The sequence below is a fragment of the Danio aesculapii genome, chromosome 4 (assembly GCF_903798145.1).
Source record: "Danio aesculapii chromosome 4, fDanAes4.1, whole genome shotgun sequence".
NCBI lineage: Eukaryota > Metazoa > Chordata > Actinopteri > Cypriniformes > Danionidae > Danio > Danio aesculapii.
This window is the reverse complement of record NC_079438.1, coordinates 17,775,536-17,802,931: the sequence shown is the minus strand read 5'-3', so window position 1 is coordinate 17,802,931 and position 27,396 is coordinate 17,775,536. Positions and strand designations below refer to the sequence as shown.

Genomic DNA, 27,396 nt, shown 5'->3' with positions numbered 1-27,396 from the left:
AAAGCTGAAAAGTGAAAAGACACTGGAAACATTGGCTACACACACTGTAATTTTGATGCACATTAAATGTAAAATAAATCAGATCATATTGTGTTTGGTCCACATTTAAGCAGATTCAATTCAATTCATCTTTATTTATTTATCTAGTGCTTTTACAACGTAAATTGTGTCAAAGCTGCTTAACATAGAGGTTATAGTAATTTGAAACTGTGTCAGTCCAGTTTTCAGAGTTTCTTACATAATTGATCATAAAAGTTATTTTGGTCATATTGATAAGACACAGATTTGAAAGCTGTAAATGGGCAATTTTTATTCGTATGTATTCATAATTTCAACAAAATGTTTTTCTAAATATTGTAAAGAAGACAGGGAATACTTGTTCATTCTGTGCCTGACTGGTAAACGCATCAGAAAAAAAGTTCTGGGGTAACAGCTAAACAAACAGATAATGAACAGATACTGAACAAAATATAAAAAACTCAATACACTCTGGACAAATTTACTCCCTTGTCGTTATATTCATGGCTGTTTTTTTCTCCATAGGCCTCTATTAAAACAAAATTTTTTTGATTGCAAAGCCATGACAGCATATAATCATGCATTTATGATAGTTGGCGTTTTCTGTTATGACAGTCAACATTGTTTCATTGGTCTCCTCCCATGGGACAACAAAAAGGAAATGGGTGAGAGTATAAAGAAAGAGTGGGAGAGTTGAAGAGGGCAGGAATATGTTGTGTTTGTCGAAGAAAGAGAAGTTGACTGAACTATTGCAGTGAGAGGAAACGAGTGGAGAAACCGGGTCAAGACGAGCAGTGTAAACTTAACGACTGGCTGTGAGAAACAAAAAGTAAAAGTACGTATCAAAGCAACAGAGCAAAAACCGCTGTCTTGTTACTGAAGTGCTTGTGACGTCTGTGAATGAGTGCGTCACCAAAGACTTCAGTGCAGTGTGTCCTGAACAAAATCAACTTACCGATTTATCTCGCTGGCATGGAGTCAGCTGCCGAAACCATTATTTTTCCCCGTTTTCAAATCTGATGAATCTGCTGGCCTGAAATCATTTATATTTTTACCTTTCACTTTCATTTGAGTTGTACGGGCTGAGGGTTTTGTGTTTTATTGTGATTATTGTTATATTGTTTGTTTTGGACTTGCGATTGGAGCGGCGGTTTAATATTGCTCTTATCCTAAATACTATTACCTTAAACCTACACTACCTACACTGGAAAATAAGTGTTTAAGTGTCGGAGTCTAGCTATTCTGAGCGTAATTCAACTTGAATAAGGATGAATATAGGCCGAAGCAACTGTAGGGTGGCGGAATTCCCTACTAGTCTCCATGCTAATTTTAACCCCAGAGCGCAAGCTGCATCTAAGAAAGAGACGGCTCCCGCGAGGGATAACAGTGCGGTCCTTCAAGCTATTGATGCACTAAAGGGTGACTTGATTGCTAAAATTAAAAGAAAAGGCTGTTGCACACTCAGTTGAACTTTACAATCAAATTGACCAGCTTCAAACGGAGTTGCGCAATGCTGTGGAGCACATTAACGCCAGAGTGAAAGCAGCGAAAGAGCGAGTGACTGGTCTGGAGTCTGTGTTGGGTGGATACTCCGACTCTCTTACTACCCTGGAAAAAGAGTTTAGTATCGTGAAAATGAAGCTGGCTCTGCTGAGAGACCAAAGCGAGGATCTTGAGGAGAGGTCTCGCCGCTCAAATCTCCACATTACGGGAGTTAAAGAAGATGGGAGCATGGCAGACGCATAAGAGTTTTTAGCCGGCCTCCTGAAAGATACCCTGAAGGTCAAGAAGACTCCACTTCTGGACCGGGCACACCACACTCTACACTGCAAACCAGTGGACGACAAGGAACCACCACGCGCCTTCGTGATTATGTGCCACTACTTTTCCAAAAAAAGAGGGAATTTTGAAGAAAGCCATGGAAATGAAGGCAATCACGACAGTACATTGGGCTGTCAAAGACAATACAAATGTTAATGTCACTCTCCTGTTAACTTTTAAATTACCACTATAGCACATGTTCGTTGTTGTCTAGTTCTCAAGTATATTTTGTCCATAATGGGGTAGCTTTGTAGTAAAACATCAAAAGCTGTTCAAATTTATTTGTTTTATACGTGAGGTTCCACATGGTAAGCTAGTTAAAAATGGGAGTAGCTGGAAGTGGATGCAACTTTACATGCAAAGTTTCAATATTGTGTTGTTTCGTGTTTATAAGTTTATGTGCGATCACCTGTTTGTTTGTTTTTTTTTCTCTCTTTTTTTTCTTTTTGCTCTCTCCCCCAGACCCCCTACATACAAAACCCACAGATACCTTTCGGATGCTTCTGATAAATGTTTTCGACAGCCCTCCATAAAATGTGTGGAGTAAAGACAAACTTTATCAGTTGGAATGTGTGGGGGCTAAATCACCCAGTGAAACGAAACAAGGTGTTCGCGTATCTTAAGTTAAAATCATGTCTGTTGAAAAAGGACTATTCTAAACTTAATAGAGGATGCTATACACAAATATATCCTTCTAACTTTAATAGCAAAAGTAGGGGCGTTGCTGTACTCATACATAAGAATTTACAGTTTGTTATGGAGTCAAATGTGTTGGATAAAAATGGCAAATACATAATAATCCAAGGTAAACTTTTTAACATGTCTGTGGTCCTGGCCAATGTGTAGGCTCCTAATTGGGACAATGTACAATTTTTCAGTGATTAATTTTCTATTTTTCCTAGTCTCGACACATAATTTAGTTTTAGGAGGTGATTTAAATAGTGTTTTGCACCCAATTTTGGACCGTTCTAGCTCTTCGAGTAATACATTAAGTCAGCCAGCACAATGTATCAACTCCTTCCTTCAGACATATGGTGTAAGTGACCCCTGGAGATTTAAATATCCATCTTCCAAGCAATTTTCCTTCTATTCACCTGTGCTTCAAACCTATTCCAGGATTGACCATTTTCTCCTCGACAAGCAGTTACTTCCCTTAATGTCAGAAGTAGAGTATGGTAGTATTGTTATTTCGGACCATTGTCCAGTCTCACTACAGCTATGTTTTCCAGGCAATGTAATCCCCCAACGTACGTGGTGGTTTAACTCAAGACTCTTGGCAGATGACGATTTTGTAAAATTTATTGATGCTCAAATTGATTTCTTCCTTGAGACAAACAAATCCCCAGAGATAAGTTATAGCATCCTATGGGATACTCTGTAAGCATATATAAGAGGACAGATTATTGCATATCAAGTTAGTGCAAATAAAAGAATGTTAAAGTTGCTTACAGAGATTATGAATAAAATTAATACAATTGATCAACTACACTCAACATCACCTTCCGAAGAGCTCCATAAGACTTCTTCTGCAAACGGAATATTACTCCTTGAAAAGTGAAAATGCAGAGGATCTCCACATAATGGATACAAAGTCAATCTAGCAAAGAGTCTCCTTTTCCCTATCAGTGATAGAGCACAGCAAATGTCCTTCCAATCCTTTCCATTTTCAGTACGTCCTGATAAATTTGTATATCTGGGTGTGAGTGTGACACGCAAATATAAGGATTTGTTCAATAATAATGTTAAAATGACATTAGACAAAGCTAAATGAGACAACACGGTGGTCAACCCTTCCTTTATCTTTAGCTGGGAAGATCAATTCCATCAAAATGAAAATACTACACAGATTTCTGTTTCTATTTCAGACCGTGCCTGTTTTTATTCCCAAGTCATTTTTCAAGGAGTTGAATAATTGTATTTCTACATTTCTCTGGGATAAGAAAACTCCTCACATAAAAAAGAAATTCTTGGAAAGAAAGAAGGAAGAGGGTGGATTGGCAATGCCAAATTTCCTATACTATTATTGGGCGGCCAATTTACACAGACTGATATTCTGGTTTTCCAACATCTGTAATGATGAGGCTCACTTTTGGTTACTGATGGAACAGCACACGTCTAATCCAGTGTCTTTACACTCACTACTTTGTGCTTCGATTCCATTGAGTAAACAATATTCTACGAATAACCCAGTTATTAATGGATCACTCAGAATATGGTCACAATTCAGACTTCACTTTAATAATAAACAAGCATTGCCTTCTGCTCCCATTTTGTTAAATCCATTATTCCCTTACTCTCTTATAGATTCAGCATTCCAATTATGGTCTAGGAAGGGAGTTAACTGTGTTAAGGACCTGTTTAAAGATGGCACGTTTATCTCATTTCAACAGTTAAGAACAGACATTGAGATTCCCCAGTCAAATTTTTTAGGTACCTTCAAGTCCTTAGTTTCGTTAAAAACACTTTCCTCCTTCACTGAACCGACCAGAAGCATGCTGGATAGATGAATTGGTAAATATGGACCCATATCAAAGGGGTATGATGTCCATGTTATATGAAGTGATCCAAAGAGCTGCCTCCCCTTCCCTAAATCGTATAAAGCAAAAATGGAAAGACGAACTGGGACTAGAAATATCAGATACAGCCTGGCAATATGCCATAGAACTGGTACACTCATCTTCTGTATGTATTAGACATGGTCTTCTTCAGTTTAAGGTGCTTCATAGGCTTCACCTATCTAGGAGCAAGCTGGCAAAAATGTATCCAAGGTCAGATTCATCTTGCCCCAGATGTGGTTTGGAGCCAGCAGATCTGAGTCATATGTTCTGGGGATGCTCTAGATTACATAAATTTTGGACCGATATTTTTAGATCATTTTTATCTATATGTAATAAAGATATGGATCATAATCCTTTAACCTCAATTTTTGGTAGAGTGCCAGAAGAAATGTACCTGTCAGCTAATCATGTAGAAATCATTGCCTTTTCTTCTTTATTGACCAGACGCCTGATTCTTCTCAGGTGGAAAAAAACAAACCCGCCATCCCACAAACATTGAATATTAGAAGTGTTATCACATCTTAAACTCGAGAACCTTAAGTACACCATCCGAGGCTCTACAAAAAAGTTTTATGAGGTTTGACAGCCTTTCCTACATCGAAAGCTCCTACATTGAACGCTCAGGGTTTATTATATTCTAAGTGAGAGTTTATCTCTAATTTCCTAATTTGTTTTATCTATTTTTATTTATTTTTCTCTTTCTCCTTTTTCTTTATGGGGTGTGAGCATGTCTGTAGCTATGTACCATGTTAATTTGTTGTTCAATATGTGTGTTGTGGAAAAATTGAAGACTTTTGAAAAATCAATAAAAATGTTTGAATAATAAGAATGTAAACCAATTTTTTTTATGCTCTTTGCCCATCAAAAATGCACATAAAAATCGGTGGCTGAAAACGTAAGGCTAAGCGAGAAATACCGCTTCATCTTTAAAAAAGGAAAGGAGACCGACAGAAACTCAGAGTTTAGAGAATAAAACCTGCTACTGACCAGGTTAGGTTCACATGGTAAGTTACCACATTAACTGACTCTGAGTAAAAGTTTCCTCTCTTTCAAAAACAGGCTTGACTTACCCTGCTTTTTCCAGTTTGACAAACCTGCCAGTTTGAAACGGAAAACCCAGAGTTTCTCTCATTTCAGGGTTAAAATACTCTGAGTTTTCACTTTACCTCCTTTCTGAAACGGGGCCCTGATCTCATATGCTTTTGTTTTAGAACTTCAGTTGCCTATTGGAGAAATGACAAGGAACAATAAACGGCAGAAAACGGTCACACTATTTGCTCTATAAACAAGTGTGTTCATGACAATACATACAAAGAAAAACAATAAAATGAGAAAATATGACTTTGCAACATCAAGCAGCTTTAGGCATGGGCCAGTATAAGATTCTGACGGTATGAAAACCTTAAATAAAAATATCACGGTTTCACAGTACTGTGATTACTGCTCTTCTTTTTAAATGTCTGGGTAAAAACCAAACACTTTTTTTCTCTTTGAACATAATATATTTTCACTTGATAAACTTGGAAAATATTTTGGAGCAGTAAACATGTCAGGCTGAATAATTCAAATGAATCATTGACTTCTGCTGTCTTCATTTGTTTCAAAAACAGATTTCTTTACAATTTAAAACAGCATCTTTGGATATCTTTTCTGCTGGAGATACTGCTGTCCTGAAAAACTTAAAACAAAATGAAAAAAAAAAAAAAAAACATAGGAACGGTACAGCAGAAAATATTTGCGGTTTTAAAACCTCGACATTTGTTAAACTGTGGTATACCTTGAAAACTGTTATTGTCCCATGCCTAAGCAGCATAAAACTGTTTTTAGGATCTAAAAATTAATTCTTTAAAAAAAGTCTCTAGCAAAAAGATTCCAATGGCTTGAAGAATATAGTCAATACTGACGAACTTTACACTCAAATGTTTGCATATCATCAGCATGCTGTAATCCATTTCTTACGCAGCAAAAGTCATTTAGACTAGTTTGTTGGCCAGTTGTAGTCAGTGCAATGCTAAACGTTATTGTTCCACTATAATTTGTTCATTTTGTCTTACGTCGTCCCACAGCAACATCATATAGTTTAGAATACTGTACAATGTTTTATAATAATTAATTATTTTAGTGTCTATTACATTCAGCATATTTAATATTGGGGGCATCCACGCTTTCTGACATACTGTAAACCAGGATTTCTCCTGGTTTCACCAAGTTAAATTTAAGTCTTTTTAAGACCATTATGAATGAAATTTTAGACTCATAAAGGGCTAAAGGCTAAGGAATTTTTCAAATGGCCCAGATGGAAAAGACTTTTAATTTGCCCCATCAAAATAATATTTTAATTTAATAATACAATAATAAATTAATAATAAAAAAATAATACTTTAGATAATATTTAAAATCTTTTGCTAAGAAATGAGTAAAAACAAGCAAGCTTTACTCATATCCATACACTTTTTCCAAAATAAACTTTATTTAAATAAAAAAAAATTACAAATGTTTTAAAAGTTTTAAAAACTATAATAAACTAAATCTATGCACAACAATCTGTCCAGGTCAATGTCCTCAGCAGTAAATACATGGAGCACGTTTAAACAAATATTATTGTGAGGAAAATATTTAAACCATTATGATAAATAGAGTTAAAATGACCTTTTTGAATAAAAAGTTGAAAGTTTTATTGAGATGGATTGTTGGTGATTGTATGGGTTTTGGCCAGATTGGGTAGCAAAACATGAACAAAGGAAAATGAAGACTTGTTTAAAAAAATTTGAGTCCTACAACACAATATTTCAGTAAATTTAAGACATTTTAAGACCCCGCGGAAACCCTGTTTAAACACAATAGCACTGGTAATTAGTTATTATAATAATGATGGAATTCTACATACTATCTGTGAGAAGTAGTAACAACTAATAGAAACAAGTTTAAACCCATAAAGAAGTTGTAATTGTGATCAACGTGACATATGCAAATGGAAAGTGTTAAGCCAACACTATCACTGTATTGTCAGCTCAGTTAATCTTTTTTTTTATTTAATGTTTTTGTTTACTTTATATAGTGCAACAAGAAGAACAAGAAAAGCAATAACCTTAAGAAGGTAGAGAAAATGGGAGACTAATAATACATAAAAGAATGACAAAAGACATGAGAACAAGTAACAAGAAAGAAGCTCATTCCTGTCTTTCAATGAGTGCTTATGTGCATTTAGGAGAACTAGGCAGCACACTCAGGGCTGCAAGATGGATTTATTTAGTATTCTTATTATTAAAATATATCTGAATGAGGATCAAATGACTGAGTTGGTCTTTGAGAATGAAAATCAACCTGTTTGTTCCTGCAGATCTTCCTGTTTGACTCTGAATGTTTCTTCAATCTTCACATCTTCACTCTCCTCTTTAATAAACGCCATCTTTATAACAGTGTGGAGATCAGTCGCTTCAGCAGGAGTTTTTCTCTGTGTTTGGACACTTTATCCTGTTTAAAATGAACAAAACAATGAGCAGAAACAAAATAACTTCTCTTCAACACTTGCTTCAACAGTTTCTTTTAATGAGAGTAATTAACAAAAAGAAATAAGGTAAAACGTTTCTTTAAAACACATATTCTGTTAATTTATTCAAACAATAGCCCTCGGTTACTGAGAATAAAATAGTACTACGTTGTATAAAGGGTTAAAATAATATGATAGGAGCAGGAACACAATTTAGCACAGGATTAAAAACCTGAAACTTTTATTAGATCGGTTTATATCTGTAAACGTCTTAAAACACAAACCTTTATCTAGTTGAATCACAGCACTGAAGCGGCGCCACTTGATGACGTCACACACCACGCCAAAATAAAAGTCTTTTTTTGTTTGGCTTTTTTGCCACTTACTGTTGCAGTCATGGCTTATTGATACATTTCTCCCATGTTTTTCACTTTACACTATATCTGCTCTCTCTCTCTCTCTCTCTCTCTCTCTCTCTCTCTCTCTCTCTCTCTCTCTCTCTCTCTCACAAACCTTTAATCTAAACATGTTAAGACAATTTTGAGAAACTTTTTTAATCCAGTTCATGATGACTTCATGTCTACAACACATTACTTCCTATTAATATCTGAGTCCAAATCTCATCCTCATAATTATGACATCTTCTTTTCTATATCTACAACTTCATAGGCTTATGTAGGGTTTCTTTTTTTCACATGAATTGTCGTCTCTTATTATCTGTGTTCCACGTTTCCTGCCATTTTTTTAGCAATATCTTCAGTAATAATATTTAATTTACCTTTACTTACAGAAGCATTAAAGGGGTAGTTCACATAAAAATTACAATTCTGTCATTTACTCATCCTCTACTTGTTCCAAACCTGTTTGAGTTTCTTCTGCTGAATGCAAATGAAGAGAATACAGGAGCAAAAACAGCCACTATATGGGTCAACAGTTCCTACTTTGGCTGCTTTTTTCAACATTTTCTTGCACACAAAATATTCCTGGAAATCGATTACAATTGAACCACTAAAGTCACATGGACTGTTTTGACAATGTTTTTGCTTCCTTTTCTGGACTTTGAGCATCTCGGGACTCTTGTTGTCTATTACAGATGAGGGAGCTCTCTGATTTCATCTGAAGTGTCTTCATTTGTATTCTGAAGATGAGCAAAGTTCTCAGGGGATTGAAACAACAGGTAGAAGGACAATCGTTCTCGAGTGCCTAGTGTACACAACGCATACCTCCCACCACTGCTGATATACAGCCACATCACACTGCTTTTTTTTACATTTATTTATTTTATTGCAATAACAACAGGCCATTACAACAAATAGAAGTACAAAAACTGATAGAAGGCCACGTCGCACTGCTACCTGTGTGATATTACTCATTTATTCATTAATTTTCTTTACAGCTTAGTCCCTTTATTAATCAGGGGTCGCCATAGTGGAATGAACCGCCAACTTATTTAGCACATGCTTTACGCAGCGGATGCTCTTCCAGCTGCAACTCATTACTGGGAAACATGCATGCACACTCATTTACACACACTGTATGCATACCGCATGTCTATGGACTTGGGGGAAACCAGAGCACCTGGAGGAAACTCATGGGGAGAACATGCAAACTCCACACAGAAATGCCAACTGACCCAGCTGAGGCTCGAACCAGCGACCTTCTTGCTGTGAGGTACAAAATGCAGCTGCCAGAGTTCTTACCAGGTCTAGAAAATTTGATCACATCACCCCAATTTTATCCTTCTTACACTGGCTGCCTGTAAAGTTTCGTATTGAATTTAAAATATTGCTTCTTATATATAAAGCTTTAAATAATCTAGCTAAATAAAAACTGTCTGATTGTGAAGTGTTATTACCATTTTAAATAACTGTGTTGTAGTCTTAGAAGAGCAAGCATGTACTGGATAATAATAAGGTATGGCTGAATCAAGGGAAATGGCAATATGTGTGGCACATAATAAATGGGTTTGAGTTTTTGTGGTGTCCGAGCGCCATCTGCTGGTTGATGTCAGTAGCGGGAGTGTGATGCTTTCAGTTTCACTTTCATTTTGAAATAAACAGCGTAAATACGTACTAACAGTTTAGATATTTCCATCAAAGGTAATACACTGTAAGCTCCATTTTTGTCGACTGATTTGATAAATGTAACGAATGTTCTGTTAAAGAATAGTTTTAATTTGTATAACTTTTAATTTATCAGGATAATAGTATCTGATGCTAAAACACACTGCACAAGATTTATGTGAGAGAGTAAAAGAGATTTATTTGTGTTATTAAAAAAGAAAGTTCAAAGTAATAGCTTTTATTTGCAGTCTTTTATAACATTGTACATGTATTAATAATGTTTAAAATATTGCAAATAAAAACTGTTATTTAGAACTTTCATTTTTATTAAAGACTTTTTACTACACACTGCTGTTCACAAAACAGATAGAGATTTGAAAATCAATGTAAGAGATAAAAGGCTTTATCAGTCTTTACACACCACACAAGGGCCACAGAACTCTGAACTAATCTTGAATACAAAAAATGTATTACTTGGCTCAAGATTGGTGGAGTTGTGGCACTACTTTGGTTCAGTTCTGGCTAAAAGGATGTGGAACACTGGGCTGGGGAACATTAACTGATCTGGGCCACATCTTAGCTTTTGATTTGGGCCAGATCAGGGCCAAAGGAAATTTGTTGACTGGGATAATTTAGCATCGGGTGAAAAACCTGAAACTTTAATCAATCGGTTAAATCTGTGTTTTATTCTTTTGTAAACGTTTTAAAACACAAACATTTCTCCAGTTAAATCACAACGCGAAAGCGGCGCAGCCTTACGACGTCACATGCCACGCCAAAATAAAAGTCTTTTTGTTTATTTTTTTTGCCACTTACTGTTGCAGTCATAACTTATTCATACATTTCTCCCTCGATTTCCACTTTACACATCTGCTCTCTCGCTTACACATAAACACACACACCAGGGTTCTTTTTTCATATTCTTGTTGTCTCTTATTATCTGTATTCTACGTTTCCTGCCATTCTTTAGCAACATCGTCAGTAATAATATTAGGGTCATTCCTGGCAAATGGTAATATTTCAGTCCCCCGTATTTTTTAAAGTGGTTGTTGACTAAAATTACATTTTAAAAGCATTTTTCATTGATTTGCTTTGTACATTTTTTTATAAAATGCACACAGTGTCTAATTTTTTTTCAGTATAAAAAATCTATTTATTAGTGTTCTTTTCTGGTGTTAAATAAAAATTAAATAAAAAATAAGATTTTTTATTAAAAAGGCTACAAAGTTCTGTCCCTCAATATAAACTCAACCCCGTTACGCCACAAATCCTCCACTCTTATATGACATCACAGACAGAAAGTGACATCATTCAGCTCTCTTTAACAGCATGGTGAAAAAAAGGCAAGATATAGTTTCAGTTATTTACATTTTATGATGTTTATTATAGTTAGGAAGGGTATGGTCAAGCTTAACAATTCAACCCCGTAACTAAGATGGAATATGATTGTTTTTTGTAACAAGATTGAGAAATTCTCCAAATTTATCAAGAATTTTAATTAAAAAACATTTCAGCAAAAATATTTGTATTATAACTTTTTTTTTGTCACTGATAGAATATTTGAAGCAGTGTTTTCACTTAAACTTTGACGCAATATTATTTCAGACACGGCACCCGTATCAGCAGCAGATTTTATATTGAATGTGTCACGAGTTTCATCATGATTTAATGAAAAGCTAATAAAATTAGAACATGTAAAGTATAAAATACTTAAATTATGTAAATAGTTAATTTTTTTTTATCTCCATGTCATGTGACAATTACCCAACTTTAGAGAGGGGGTCCTTAAGGGCATAATTCATATTAAAATTATAGATTAATTTCATTAAGAAAATCTTTCTGCTGCAGTTTTTATTTATGTTCCAGGAAATAATGTTTTAGACATGATTTACCTGTTGCTCGTGTTTACTAAAGGTTCTGTTCAGCAATATATTTAGTAACATAGGCCTTCATCAGCATTTTTAAAGGTTACTAATGTCCAGTTACCTGCAGCAGTTTACTTTTTTGAATTCTGACGGTAGTTTGGTTTAATGAAGTTTAATTTCATCTCAGTGTGATTAACGCCTTTGCTAAATGTTTTACTAAAATAAATAAGTGTTTTGGTTGAGGCTTAGATTTGATTTCAAATTAATTAAAACAAATTAAAATTGAAATTAAAGTGAATTAATTAAAAATTTATATTTCAACAATTAAATATATAAAAAAATCTTGCTGAGTACCAACCACCATGTTAAGGCCTAGCATTGTAAATATGGGGTTTGGGTAAGACATCTAATATTAAAACATTTTTAGAAAAATGAAGAGACCACAGAATGCATAAGTTGTAACTTAAATCACATATAAATCTAAAACTCATCAAAAATGTTATATTTTAGCCATTACACTGATTTGAGGGACATATGAGCAATAGGGAAACGTTGGTTTTTATAGCAAAAGCTTTTTAAAATACTATTATTAACAACTCAGTTTAGTCAGTTACGGGGTTGAGAATAATGAGTGTTCAAATAAGAATAAAACAGAAAATAATATAAAGGCTTTAATGCCTGAGGTGGGAAAATATGAATTTTTGAAAGTTTAAATTGTGCCTAATTATGTAGGCTATTTAAAAATAAGTCAGTCAATAAATAATCAATAATCAAATTTTAGAAATGAGTTTGGTCAAGCTGAAATATTACTGAATGCCAGGAATGAGCCTTATGCAGTCAAATATAAAATAATGTAAAAAAAAAAAAAAAACTTTAGGGCCAGGCTTGACTGAAGGTATTATACAATCGGGCATTGCACAGAAACAATGTTATATTCCTCTGAAGAGACTGAAAAAGAAGGAATCTTCTGTCCACAAATGTTTCCCTCTGTTGTCAAGAGAATGATTGAGAAATAGGCAGCCAATCAATTTTCGCCGAGCGCCTACAAGCAGCCAATCAGCTTTCTCTGAGCCACAAAAAGACAGCCAATCAGCTTTCGCTGATCAGCGTGCAGGCAAACATCCCGCCTATGGCGCTCAGTCTGAGGCAGAGAGTGGAGAGTGCAGAGCTTTGCTGTTTGCTGTTTAATTCTTTTAATTCCACTACGGGTGTTGTGCGTCTATTCAAAGTAAGTGTGTATTATATCTGACCTTTGCAGCGTTCGCAGATTTGCTGCAATTATCTTGCGGGTTGAACTGTTTTCACATATGTGCTTAATGCTAATATACTCTCTTGTTTTTAGCTCGATGCTACGCTGTAAACACTTCTGTAATGCCTTACTCACTGGTTATCTACAGTTTCTGCAGGGTCTTAAAAAGTTTTAAATCTCAAAATCCAAATTTTAGGCCTTAAAAAGTCTTAAATTTACCGAAATATTGTGTTGTAGGTCTTATAACTTTTTTTAAACAGGTTTAAATTTCCTTTTTTCATGTATTGATAACGTAAAGAGGTAAAGTTGGTTTTATATTCGCACATTCATTCATTTAGCAGTCTCTATATTGTTTACTGTTACTTTAAATAATCGATCTGAATTAGCATGCAAGTGTGACTTGAAAACATTATCACTGTTTATTTGACTGTAAACAAACTTTGATAGTCATTGGCTGCTAATATGATTTCGCTATTTAGAGTTTGCAAATAATACTTTTATGAAATTACATTATTAAGGGGAAAGTCAGAATGTGTGAATATAAAACCAACTTTACCTCTATTGCTAACATTACCAAATCTGGTCAAAACTAGATAAATGTAAGCATTCAGAGACATGATCATGCTGCACACACAAGATGTAGAATCAGTTACTCAAGTCTTGCACACATTTATTGAACAGGGAAGAAAAACCTTTGTGTAACTTGTGTGGGAATATTTTGATCGTAAAACATTTTAATAGAATGTATATTAAAATATGATATTAGAGAATGTTTTTTTCAGGAAATATTTTAAGGCAAATGTTTAAGAATGTGTTTTCTGGAGGAATTTATTTTTATCATTGATCAGACTGAAAGAGCTTATAGGACAGTGTTGTTGTTATTTGTGTGTTTTAAAGAAACAATTAATGATGTTTTAGAAACCGTTATGATTGTCAGTTGTATAATGAATATTGAATACAAGTTGCCGTGAATATATAGCCAGTGTGAGGGCTGCACGATACTGGCAAAAATGTGAATCACAATTTTTTTTTTTTTTCTGAAAATCAAGATCACGATTCTTTCTCACGATTTTGTAAATGTAAAATAAAGGTTAATATGATTAGCCTATTATTATTGTTAATTCTCAAACATATAGTAAAACAACAATAATAATATTAGTCCTATGTGTAGGTCTACTGTTGCTTAAAATGCTAAATTTTGTATTATGGTGGACTTGAACAGACTTTCAATATGTCCTGTTTGTAAATTCACAGTAAAATGGTGACATCAGAATATAACTATTCATAATTCTGAAGTTAATTTATTACGTTTAAGACATGTGCCTGTCATCTGTCATTGAAACCATTATTAGACCATTATATTTCCGTTATATATAGGCTAGGGTTGTTATACTGACACTGTAAAACATTTATTTTCATGCACAACACTTTGTGTTCGCTATCAAAAAAAAAAAAACACATCAAATGCTTGTCGTAATCATAACTCTAAAATGCGATATGATCATTTAAATGATGTGCGCACAGGTTTCACTTTCACTTCCTAGTGCGGCTCATGGCTGCTGTCACTGAGGAAAAACACACATACATGAAAATCAAACCTCACGCATGGCCCTCAAACGATCGCTATGTGCAACGAACTGAACATTATTTACAACTTTATTACCTGTTATTCACAGCATATGCAGGTTGTGTTCACTAAAATAGGTGTCATTTGCGTGCACGCGCGCGTTCTCAACAGTAAACAAACAGTGCATCAGCTCACGTGCGATTTCGCAACCGTAAATACATCGTTACTTAAAGACAGAAATGACATTTTGGGTGAATTATACCTTATAAATACAGTATGTGACACTTTTAATGCCATTTAAAGGTATCAATGTTGCTGTGAAGACTTCTGCGGCCGCCTTTTCTTCTCTCCTGACCGATAATTGGCTGAATCGTAGAAAAAGCTGAATTAGGATCGTGTGTAGGGTCGAATCGAGATCGTGATCATTTTTCAATTAATCGTGCAGCCCTAGCCAGCTGCTGATATGGCATTAAAATATAAATATGCAAGCAGCATGTAATCTGAATAATTGTCTCCTCCTCCTCCAGTGAAGCTATAAATACTGGAATATTCCCATCAGGCTCCAGTGAAGAGTTTATTGAAGGACAGCAAGAACATGAGTGATCCAGAACCCTGCAAAATTAAAAATGAAGACTCTGAACATCAAATAGGTTGGTGTTTATTTCTGATCGGGGGTGGCGCGGGGGGTTGTTGAGCTTCAGCCCCGAATGTTTTTTCCAAAGCCATGAAGCTTTTAGGTTTAAGTTTGGTCAAAACTTAGTTTTTCAACACATTATCCAGAAATATTGAACCGGTTCATTATTGCTTTCCCACAGGATCAGTAAAGCAATATCAGCTGGGCTTTCTCTACCTCTTTTCTTTATTTAAGAGTTTTTTTTTGTTTGTTTTTTTATCAGAGGCAGTCCCACAGCAGTAGGCGGTTTCTGTCTCTCCTTTCTGAAAGCGAGTTTACACACACACACACGCAGGTGTATTTATGTGAAAGTAAAGTCTGACAACAATAAATATTCTCATCAGGAATAAAACCACCTGTTTTTATACCCATGCTGACTTTGCCGAGCTGTAGCTATAAAGGTAGGTCTGCTACTGTTATTTTATACTGGGTAGGCTACTTCATTTATTTTATTATAACAATAATTTGCTGAAAATGATGCCTTAAATGAGCATGATTTTAAGGGTAATTTAATCCAAACGATTAAAGTCACAACTATTAAAAAACAACTTGTAATAAAACTGGGCAGGGATTAGATACTAAGTTACTTGTTATATAATTAAAATTTTGATTCCTCTTGTCCAATTTCTGCATGCACATTTTTTCACCTGCTACTCTGCCAGGAACTTCGCCGCTGGAGAGCACCTTCAATAACAATCTAAACATTTGTTTAGAGATGGACCGCAGGATGTGCTCAAAACCGTGGCTACATGTGGTGAAGAACGATGGCAAAGCTAAGTGTAATTATTGACATAAACTAATAAGTTATAAAACAGAGTGTCGCGACCAACATGACAAAGCATCTGCGATTGGTTCACATACTTCACGAATATCGAATTAAAAGAATGGCGTGTTCGGTTTGTTGTGCTTCCTGTGGCTAACAACAATTGTGCATTTTAGTTTAACTTTTTGAGCGTGATGAGCAGTTCAGTGTTAATTTTTAATTTCAATATCTTGAGGTGAAACTAAACTGCGTATTTTCTCAGTCTCCTCATTTATAAACAGCGGGACGCTCTGCTGAAGCACGCAGGAGACACGGCTTTACACTCCGTCATTCATAATCTTAGCTGTTGTATTGGAGTCAAAAGAATATATAAAGTAGAATGTTCTTTTAACTGTCCTGATATGTTTAATCTTTTTCTCTTGCAAAATTTTTGTCATTTCTCTTTTGCAAATTAGATTATTATTTTTTTTAATCTGCTTGATTCTTTAAAAACTGAAAGCAGCGCCCGTCAATTGGTGTTTTTTTTCATAAGATACACCTTTTTGAATGTTTTATTTTATGTGTATAGTCTTTAATAGTGCTTTTTAATAATTTAATTCTTTTCAAAGCAGCACTCATATGCGAATTTATCTTTGAAAGCGTGGCATGAGAGTGATGCATGTGTTAGATGATTGTGTTTTTTTTGCGTGCACGATCAATTCCTGATTTCTGAAGTTATTTAAAAAAAAAATAAAATAAATAAAAACTGTAAAACAGAATAAAGTGCATGGTCTAATCGGAAATAAAGGAACTTAGTTATCCATTTCATTATTTAATCCATAAAACAGGCTAGTCTTTTTATAAATTGAATTAATTGAAACTTTTAATTGCATTTCCTTTTCTTGTAAATAAGAAAAAGTTGCTTCAGATTAGGGGTGTGACGATAACCGCATCACCGCCTTACTGCCATAATGAGATGTCAACCGCGGTGATGTGGTTATTACCGTCATCACCGCCCATTTTAGTTTATTATTTATTTTTGCTTGTGAATCTTTCAGGATCGTATAGAAAAACAGAATAAACTAAATAAAATGCCTGCCCTAAGTATTTTCCACTTAAATTACAAATTTAGATTACAAAACGAAAACACTGACTGAATCATTTTTAATAACCAGCATAGGCTGTTTTTATTTTAAGCTTATTTTAATAAAGCAGGCCTATTTACTCAAATCAATCGCTCCACAGAAAATAAACATTTTTAACGCACTGCTGTAATTTCTATATCCCAATCCCTTTATTAACATTTTTAATACAAGTCATTATTTTAAAGATTATGACTTGAGAATATGATTTTACCTCAGCGCTGCACATTTCTCCTTCTCCCTCGCGCTGAGTTCAGGTGACGGAGTGTTGTGAAGTAGTTAAACTATCAAACTGGCACAGGAATATCAGTATATTAATATAGGCTTTGCTAAAAAGCTGGTTAAATGTAGGTCTTTTTTTACAGAACAGAAGCTCGAGTTGCGACCACGGTGATGAGTCAACAATCGCATATATTTTGACTCAAAGTAGGCTATAGCATATAATAATTTTGTGTAAAGACATTTATAAAAATATGTAGCTAATATATCACAGGGGTTTGTGTAGCAGCAAATACAGTGGAGCATTAATTAAATCCTTTTTTCACGTGGAGCGAAACAAACACTGCAGTTGTGTAGCGGATGGAGATGCACAAAAATATACAATTCATATATTTTCGTCGGAAGAAAAATATTGTTTGAACGAATTTAGTTTTGTACAATTTGTATCTTGGTTTTTGCCGGTCAGTTATTTATAAAATAAACTATAACTAATAAACTTTGAGGTGAAGTGATGTGCCTCAGGGTCCGCTATATGGCGCAGCCAAAACACAAACTGGTCTGTTAAAAACAATCGTAATATAAATAAAATAAAAGTGAAATATTCAGTTTCGAATACTGAATCTTTGGTAACTGTATGATCCAAAATAAAAAAGCAGCCTTTATTATCACTCTTTACGGTCAGTTTCGCTTTAGTTTAATCAAAGCGTTTGAACTTTTTGATATTTTAGGCAAAGTGGTCTGCATAACCAATGATTGAACTTCTCCACCTGCGATCCACCCATAATTAAAAATCATGTAGGCGAGCTGGCTTTTTGATTACCTGAACCACGTGTCAACGGCTGCACCAGCATAACCGAGATCTGCGTGTTAATAACAGCACCAGCAGATATAAGAGAGTTTATTAAAAATCCTATATTAATATACTGATATTCCTGTGCCAGTTTGATAGTTTAACTACTTCACAACACTCCGTCACCTGAACTCAGCGCGAGGGCGAAGGAGAAAAGTGCAGCGCTGAGGTAAAATCATATTCTCAAGTCATAATCTTTAAAATAATGACTTGTATAAAAATGTTGATAAAGGGATTGGGATATAGAAATTACAGCAGTGCGTTAAAAATGCTTCTTTTCTGTTGAGCGATTTTATATTTATATTTATATATCATGGTTTCCGCTACATTCATTCTTCCATGGCGGGGCGCCACGCTAGGATTCATCTCGCCACGGCTACATTACAGCTTCTCATTCAAAACATTTTATTATTTTAATAGCAGGTGATAATCACACCAAAGTCTATTAAAGGGTAAGTGAATTATAGCAGCGCAAACTTTTCTTTAACCGTAGTAGTGCTGTGCGTCATTTGTTTAACCCTTTAAGGTTACGTGCTGACTGACTGACTGTGACAGGTGCGTGATGCCTGAGGCCAGCAAACACGACGTATAGCCGTTTCACTTTATTTCAGGACGCATTAAAACCGGAGGCATTCATAAATATTCCTAGAAAATCTAATAAAGGCTGGAGACATACTCGTTACATAAACGCACTAAATCGCACTTCAGCAGCATTTATTTGAGGGTGCACAAGAAGATCTGCGTGCTCTTAAAGAGGCTTGTATTTGAGGGGGAGGCAAGAAGTTTTGTGCACGAGCAGAAAAAATTGGCGCGTAAGCAAAGAGATCCGCTTGCTGTAGGCTATTATATAAATGCGATCTCGACTTTTAATACTGCACGACATTTGTCATTGAAGTAACGCCACAGGTAGTTAGTAGATCTGTGTAAAAAAGGCCTGCCGCCACAGCTGGAAAAAATCCTAGAGGAAACACTGTGTATATGCGGTATGCGCGGTTAACCGACATACCGCATGATTTCTTGCTTCATCACCGCGGTAACAGAAAATCCGTTACCGTCACAGCCCTACGTCAGATTGATGAAAACTAACCTGAATACCCGTGTGAACAGGGCCACAATGACTTTTTTTTGTTTTGTTTTGTTTTTGTTTTAACATTGAAACAATTGGATAGTGTCTTCTGTCTAAATGTTGTCTGTTTTAGTGATGTTAGTAATGCAAAGAAACATGCAAAGCAGAATTCTCCTGAGCTCATTAACCTACTGATGACAGCCACTTTGTGTTGGCTTTTAAGGTGGTTAATAAGGTTTGCTGTGTTACCTTGGGAAGTTTGGACTGAACAGGAGAAAAGGCTACCTGATCAACATTACATTCCTTGAAAAAAACACTTGCAATCTAGTCACAGTCACATCATGCTTGTGTTGCAGTATAATCCGTAAACTCCACTCATTAAAATAATGGCTTGGTGTTTATACTGTAAAATCATGATGATATTTAATTATTGATTGTGGACCACAAATATCGTTATCATGATAATAATATGATTAATTGTGCAGCCCTATACCCTTTCATTATGTTCTTGGCTGCTTTTGACCCATTTACTTCCATTACAACCACATTTTTTTAACCGCAAAGCCATGACACCAAATAATCATGCATTCTAGATTGTTGGTGTTTTCCCTGTTGGGAAGAGGTAAAATGTGTAATTTTTACTGTTGATCATCAGTTGGCAGCATTAACCCTTTAGATAGGCCTGTTCAAAAAAGTTTCTGTCTTTTTATATGGAGTTCAGTGGAGTAAAACAGCAGATTATAGTGTGCGTGCATAAATACACTTTGTAGGGGGACCAACAATTTTAACCCAAGACCAGTCTATCAGATCTAAGCAGGAGTCAGAGATTCAATTAAAAGAAAGTTTACTGTAGATACTTTGCAGTTACATCAGCAGAGGCCAGCTTTAACACTCGCCAAAAGTTTGTATACTGCTCTACATATAATCTCAGAACAACAACAATTAGACTCTTGCATAACGTCATTAACTGCGTCATACATGTAGGTGTTTAACCCCCAGGGGTCAAAGACTGCGTATACGCGTTTTGATGCGTCTTCTCCTCATAACGCCAAAAAGAACTTAAATTACACTTTCAGTTTTGATCGTACAGATAAGATCAATACATCAACTAAATCTGTTAAGTGTCTAGTTTTTAGAAATGCGTCAGTAAAGTGCACTGACACTCCATGAAAACAAAACACCGATAACTGGAAAGGAATATCGGTTTCAGTGTTTCCTCTCACCCATTTCCTTTTTGCCGTCTTATGGGTGGAGACCAATTAAACAATGTTGACGGTCGTCACAGAAAACACCAACAATCATAAATGCATGATTATATGCTGTCATGGCTTTGCAATAAAAAAAAGGTTGTTATAATATAGGCCAATGGAGAAAAAACAGCCATGAATATAACGAAAAGGGAGTAAATTTACCCAGAGTGTATGGAGGTTTTTTTTTTTATTTCAAAGCATTTTCACAGAATATGTCAAAATAAAATATTCCCAAATATCAGTCCGTTTGCTGAAACACAGACAAGGTTTTGGCTAAATTAAGCCTCAAAATCACCCCACAATGGATGAAAATGACCCAACAGCACACAAGGAGAAAGGTGAACATTCCAGCCTTTATGCAGATGCTGTACAGTATGTCTCATGTCTGTGAGGAAAATATTCAGCTGGTTGTTCAGAGCTGTTACCCCAGAACTTTTTTTCTGATGCGTTTACCAGTCAGACACAGAATGAACAAGTATTCCCTGTCTGCTTTACAAATTTTAGAAAGACATTTTGTTGTAATTTTGAATACATATGAATAAAAATAGGCCATTTACAGCTTTCAAATCTGTGTCTTATCAATATGACCAAAAGGACTTTTATGATCAATTATGTAAAAAACTCTGAAAACTGGACTGACTGTTTCAATTTACTATAACTTGTATGTTAAGTGGCTTTGACACAATTTACATTGTAAAAGCACTAGATAAATAAAGATGAATTGAATTGAATCTGCTTTAATGTGTACATGTTGATGGACTAAACAAAAAATGATCTGATTTAATTTACATTTAATGTGCATCAAAATTACAGTGTGTGTAGCCGATGTTTTCAGTGTCTTTTCAATTTTCAGCTTTTGATGAGTCTTAATGAAAATAATGTTTTATTTTTTTATTTCAGACCTAATTGAAGAGAATGAGGGGAGTAAAGAGGAGGAACATCTTGTCAAAATTGAGGAAAAAACTAATTTACAGACTGATGTTTTTTTGAAAAGGAGAGACAAGAATCGTTTCACCTGCACTCAGTGTGGAAAGAGTTTGGCAGACAAAAGCAAACTTAAAATTCACATGAGGATCCACACTGGAGAGAAACCATTCACATGCACTCATTGTGGGAAGAGTTTCAGCCAAACCTCAAACCTTAATCAACACATGAGGATCCACACTGGAGAGAAACCATTCACTTGCACTCAGTGTGGGAAGAGTTTCATCCGCTTATCATACCTTAATCAGCACATGAGGATCCACACTGGAGAGAAACCATTCACATGCACTCAGTGTGGAAAGAGTTTCAGGATATCATCATCCCTTAATCTACACATGAGGAACCACACTGGAGAGAAACCATTCACTTGCACTCAGTGTAGGAAGAGTTTTAACTGCTCATCGCACCTTAATAAACACATGTGGAACCACACTGGAGAGAAACCATTCACATGCACTCAGTGTGGGAAGAGTTTCAGCCGATCATCATCCCTTAATCAACACATGATGATCCACAGTGGAGAGAAACCATTCACATGCACTCAGTGTGGGAAGAGTTTTAACAGCTCATCACACCTTATTCAGCACATGAGAATCCACACTGGAGAGAAACCATTCTCATGCACTCAGTGTGGGAATAGTTTTAACAGCTCATCAGACCTTAATAAGCACATGAGGATCCACACTGGAGAGAAACCATTCTCATGCACTCAGTGTGGGAAGAGTTTCAGCCAATCCTCATCCCTCAGTCACCACATAAGGATCCACACTGGAGAGAAACCATTCACATGCACTCAGTGTGTGAAGAGTTTTAGCCAATGGTCATCCCTTAATCACCATATGAGGATCCACGCTGGAGAGAAACCATTTACATGCACTCAGTGTAGGAAGAGATTTAACTGCTCATCACACCTTAATAAACACATGAAGATCCACACTGGAGAGAAACCATTCACATGCACTTAAGCCGCGGTCACACTGGACTTTTCTCCCCATAGACTTTCATTCATACGCATGCGAATGCATCAGACCAGAAATGCAAGTTCGGGCATCAAGTTTCGCAGTTCATTGCCTTGCAAAGTTCAAGCTTGGTGAACTCTGACATGCAAAATCACATAACTTGACTGTGTGAGACCAGTCGAAGATCAAAACATGACCTCTCTGAACAGAAATTTAAAATATGGACCAATTGCTCACTTTTTTAATATCTAATCGTCTTGTTTAATCCCGCCCCTTTTTGCAGCGCTGTACAACAGAATTTTGCATGCTCAAACTCGAGTGACCGCAGCTTCGGTGTGGTATGAGTTTCAGCAACTCATCAAACCTTAATAAACACATGAAGATCCACACTGGTGTGAAAGAGAATATGTGCTTGAGTATGAGAAGACTTTTATTACAGCGCCAAAATTAAAACCACACCAGACGATTCTCACTGGAGAGAAACCATACAGATCTGATCAGTGTCTAAAGAGTTTCGCTCATTCGGCGCAGCTTAAGAAACACATTAACAAAAAGTTGCACACATGACATGAATGCAGCAAAACATTTTCTCATGTGCACATGATGTTTCATGTCTGAATAATGTTTGAAAAGTCTGAGTGACTGTATACTATTTTCCAACACTCCTATACTGCAGAAGGTGGGGTTGTAAATGTGTCGCGTTTACCATAAACACAATGATGGCGGCTGAAAGAAGAACAGTTTCATAAACACTGTGGCTTGAAATCTCTTTGTAAGTGATTGTACAGGTGCGGATACATCTGTACTCCACTCTCCAGTGTATTCATGTAACTAGTGTTGTTTTGGGTGATGTTCTCTGTTTGACTCCCTGAATGAGAAATCCAGATTGGAGTATGTGGGAAATCCTGGTTGGATGTGGCATTACTTATCAATGGGCATATAAAAGTTGTTGTGCTAGCTACCCCAGAATGCTGTGGCTACTCGGGATTCCTTATGTCAAGACCTGCCATCTCATTGACTTTTTAACCTTATGTTTTTTTTCGCAATACTTATATCATGTAGTTAAAGTGTTGTTGTGATTATATTCTAAGTTCTTTATCTTCATTATTATCTCTAGACATTTGTTGGTTGCTTTGATTGTTCTATGAGTTACATTTTATAATAAATAATTTGCAATCAGGCTATTTTGTTGGCTCATCTCTATTTTATGGTGCGACTCAAACGAGCGGGTCATAACACTTTGTAAAATGTGTCCGGTTGTATCCGAGACCTTGTCCTTTCAGTCATGACCATAGGTGAGAGTAGGAACCTAGATTGAGTGGCAAATTGAGAACATTGCCTTTCGTCTCAGCTCCTTCACCACAACAGACAATCACATCAGCTGCAATTCTGCTGCACCGATCCATCTTTTAATCTCACATTCTGTTCCTCATGAAAAAAAAAAAAAAACGCAGATACTTGAACTCCATTTGGGGTAAGGACTCTCCTCCAAACTGGAGATGGCCACCTTTTTCCAGTCAAGCACCATGGTTTCGGTCTTACAGGTGCTGTTTCCCTGCCATGTCACACTCAGCAGCTACTTCATTTAAGCAGGCTAGGGTAACCCCACTGCTAAAGAAACCCAACCTGGATCAAACGCTACTTGAAAACTACCGACCGGTATCCCTGCTTCCATTCATGGCCAAAATTTTGGAGAAAGTAGTGTTCAATCAAGTCCTGGGCTTTCTTACTCAAAACAACCTCATGGACAACAAGCAATCTGGCTTTAAGAAAGGCCACTCAACTGAGACTGCCCTGCTCTCGGTCGTGGAGGATCTCAGACTGGCTAAAGCAGACTCTAAATCATCTGTCCTCTTCTTGCTGGATTTATCAGCTGCTTTTGACACTGTAAACCACCAGATCCTGATATCTACGCTTGAGTCACTGGGCGTTGCAGGCACTGTTATTCAATGGTTCAGATCTTACCTCTCTGACAGGTCATTCAGGGTGTCTCGGAGGGGAGAGGTGTCCAGGAGAGGTACCTCGGGGCTCTGTTCTTGGGCCACTTCTCTTGTCCATCTACACGACATCTTTAGGACCAGTCATCCAGAAACATGGATTTTTCTACAACTGCTATGCTGATGACACCCAGCTATACCTCTCTTTTCACCCTGATGATCCCTCGGTTCCAGCTTGCATCTCAGCCTGCCTGTCAGACATTTCACACTGAATGAAAGATCATCATCTTCAGCTTAACCTCGCGAACACGGAAATGCTTGAAATTACTGCCAACCCGACTCTACACCATAACTTTTCAATCCAGATGGATGGGGCAACCATTACTGCATCCAAAATGGTAAAAAGCCTTGGAGTAACGATTGATGACCAACTAAACTTCTCTGACCACATGTCTAGAACTGCTCAATCTTGCAGATTCGCACTCTATAACATCAGAAAGGTCCGACCCTTCATATCTGAACATGCAGCTCAACTTATTGTTCAAGCTCTTGTTCTCTCCAAACTGGATTATTGCAACTCTCTACTAGCCGGGCTTCCAGCTAATTCTATCAAACCTCTTCAGCTGCTTTAGAATGCAGCAGCACGAGTGGTCTTTGATGAACCCAAAAGAGCACATGTCACTCCGCTACTCACTCGTTTGCACTGGCTGCCAGTTGCTGCTCGCATTAAATTCAAAGCTCTGATGTTTGCTTACAAAGCGACCTCTGACTTTGCTCCTTCTTATCTGCTCTCACTTATGCAAATTTATGTGCCCTCCAGAAACTTGCATTCTGTGAATGAACGTCGCCTCGTTGTTCCATCCCAAAGAGGGAAGAAATCACTTTCCCGAACTCTCGCATTCAATCTGCCCAGTTGGTGGAATGAACTCCCTAACTACATCAGAACAGCAGAGTCACTTGCTGTCTTCAAGAAACAAATAAAAACTCAACTATTTAGTCTCCACTTTCCTCTCTGGCTATACCACTGACTGTACTCTCTCAAAAAAAAAAATTAATAAATAAAAAAAAATTTCTAATGCTTTGCTTAGACTTTTTCACACTGATACTTGTCTATAGCACTTGTTCACTGCTGCTCTTATAGTTGTGTAAATTGCTTCCTTGTCCTTAATTGTAAGTCTGCTAAATGACTAAATGTAAATGTGAAAAAGAACTTTTCCCATTATACATAACTTTTACAATTATAATTCTTCCATTTGTGTCTTTATAGTCTAATTCTACTTTTTCAAAAATCCCTCTTTGCATCAAAATTGCTACCCCTCTTTTCCTTTCTGTATCTCCATTACTAAATATTTCACCATTCCACAATTTTCTCATTTTATTTTTAATCTCATCTTCCCACTTTGTCTCTTGTAAACATAATATATCACACTTTTTTGTCAAACATGTTAATCTTTCAAACTTTTCACATTTTGACAATCCTCTTACATTCAGTGATACCACACATACATTACTCATTAGGATAATTATTGGATAAACCAATAACCACCATTCATTCTGAGTCACTGTCACTTAAACAAATGTTTCTTGCATATCCTTTTTGAAATTTTTTCCTTTCCATTCTTTCTTTAATCTCTTCTCTTCTTATTTTCTGTCGTTTTAGAACCAGTTCAATGTTTAAGCCACTTTTAGATCTTAATTTTAAATAGCAGGGTGGTATGGCCATAAGCGAGAGCAGACGTCAAGAGTTGGCTATTTGAAAAGAGGCGCAGCACCAGGAGCCGAGCGCAGCTCAGCTTGCATTGACACAGCACCGACAGAAACAATGCCCTTGTCCCCTCAATTGTTTACCTGTGTTTTTTTTTGTCGCACCCCTCCCAAATAAGATGAATGCGAGAAAAGACACCAGCAGCAGACCTGTGACACGGGGGAAGTGTATTAGATGCCAAATGAAGGAATTCAGAAAGCTTACAGCACCTGGTATTCCCAGGCGGTCTCCCAATCAAGTACTAACCAGGCCCAACCCTGCTTTGCTTCCAAGTTCAGATGAGATCAGGTATTGCCAGGGTGGTATGGCCGTAAGCAAGAGCAGCCGTCAAGAGTTGGCTATTTAAAAATAGGTGCAACACCAGGAGCCGAGCGCAGCTCAGCTTGCCTTGACACAGCACCGACAAAAACAAAGCCCTTGACCCCTCAATAGTTTACCAGTTTTTTTTTTTGTTTTTTTTTTCGGTTTCTGCTCCGGGGCACCGACAGCTCTTGCTAGGTTAAACCAGCCAAGTCAGGGTACTCACTTCCCCCGAATGGAATCAGGGGAAGTGGGTACAATGACTTAGCTGGTTCCAGAGATCAGAGAGGAATTCAGAGTTTTGTTTTTTTTTTTTTTTTTCGTATTTTGGGAAGTGTATCAGCTGCCAAATGAAGGAATTCAAAAAGCTTAAAGCACCTGGTAATCCCAGGTGGTCTCTCATCCAAGAACTAACCGGGAATCAAACCCAGTCCACAGCAATGAGAGCACCGAATCCTAACCACTAGACCACCAGGGAAGGGAGAGCAGAAACTTGCCCTCAAGCCTTGCTGTGGGTCTCCACACAAGTATGCTGCAGCTGCTCTGACAAAAATAAATCCAATGCTTGTAACCTCCTCCTGGAGAGGAGAAAGTCTCAGACCCTGGATCACAGTTCTTCTATGGAGGGACTGTCACATGCTTCTATCGACACCACAACTTGCCATAATAACAAAGCACAGCATGCGTTGAATGAACTCCGTATTGACAGAGCTGTGTCCTTATTACAAGCAACAAGCTAATGATGACAAGATAAGGAGATAGGGCCATTGGTGCAGTGGATAATGCGTCTGACTATGGATCAGAAGACTCTAGATTCGACTCCTGGCTTGCTTGTTTTGGTCTTTTTGCTTTGCTGACAGCCAGTGCACTGCGGTCGC

The 27,396-nt window shown here is 36.6% G+C and overlaps 1 protein-coding gene and 1 non-coding gene across 2 annotated transcripts; one reads left to right on the top strand and one right to left on the bottom strand.

The window, feature by feature from the left end:
• Window positions 1-12,962: 12,962 nt before the first annotated feature.
• LOC130222134 (gastrula zinc finger protein XlCGF8.2DB-like) lies at window positions 12,963-23,786 on the top strand. Its single transcript, XM_056454764.1, has 3 exons — window positions 12,963-13,043; window positions 15,159-15,281; window positions 21,474-23,786. The coding sequence occupies exons 2-3, from the start codon at window positions 15,227-15,229 to the stop codon at window positions 22,520-22,522; spliced, it is 1,104 nt and encodes a 367-aa protein (XP_056310739.1). The 5' UTR covers window positions 12,963-13,043; window positions 15,159-15,226; the 3' UTR covers window positions 22,523-23,786.
• Window positions 23,787-26,415: 2,629 nt separating this feature from the next.
• LOC130223953 (5S ribosomal RNA) lies at window positions 26,416-26,534 on the bottom strand. The gene has a single exon (XR_008837060.1). It is a non-coding gene; the product is annotated as a 5S ribosomal RNA (ribosomal RNA).
• Window positions 26,535-27,396: the final 862 nt, after the last annotated feature.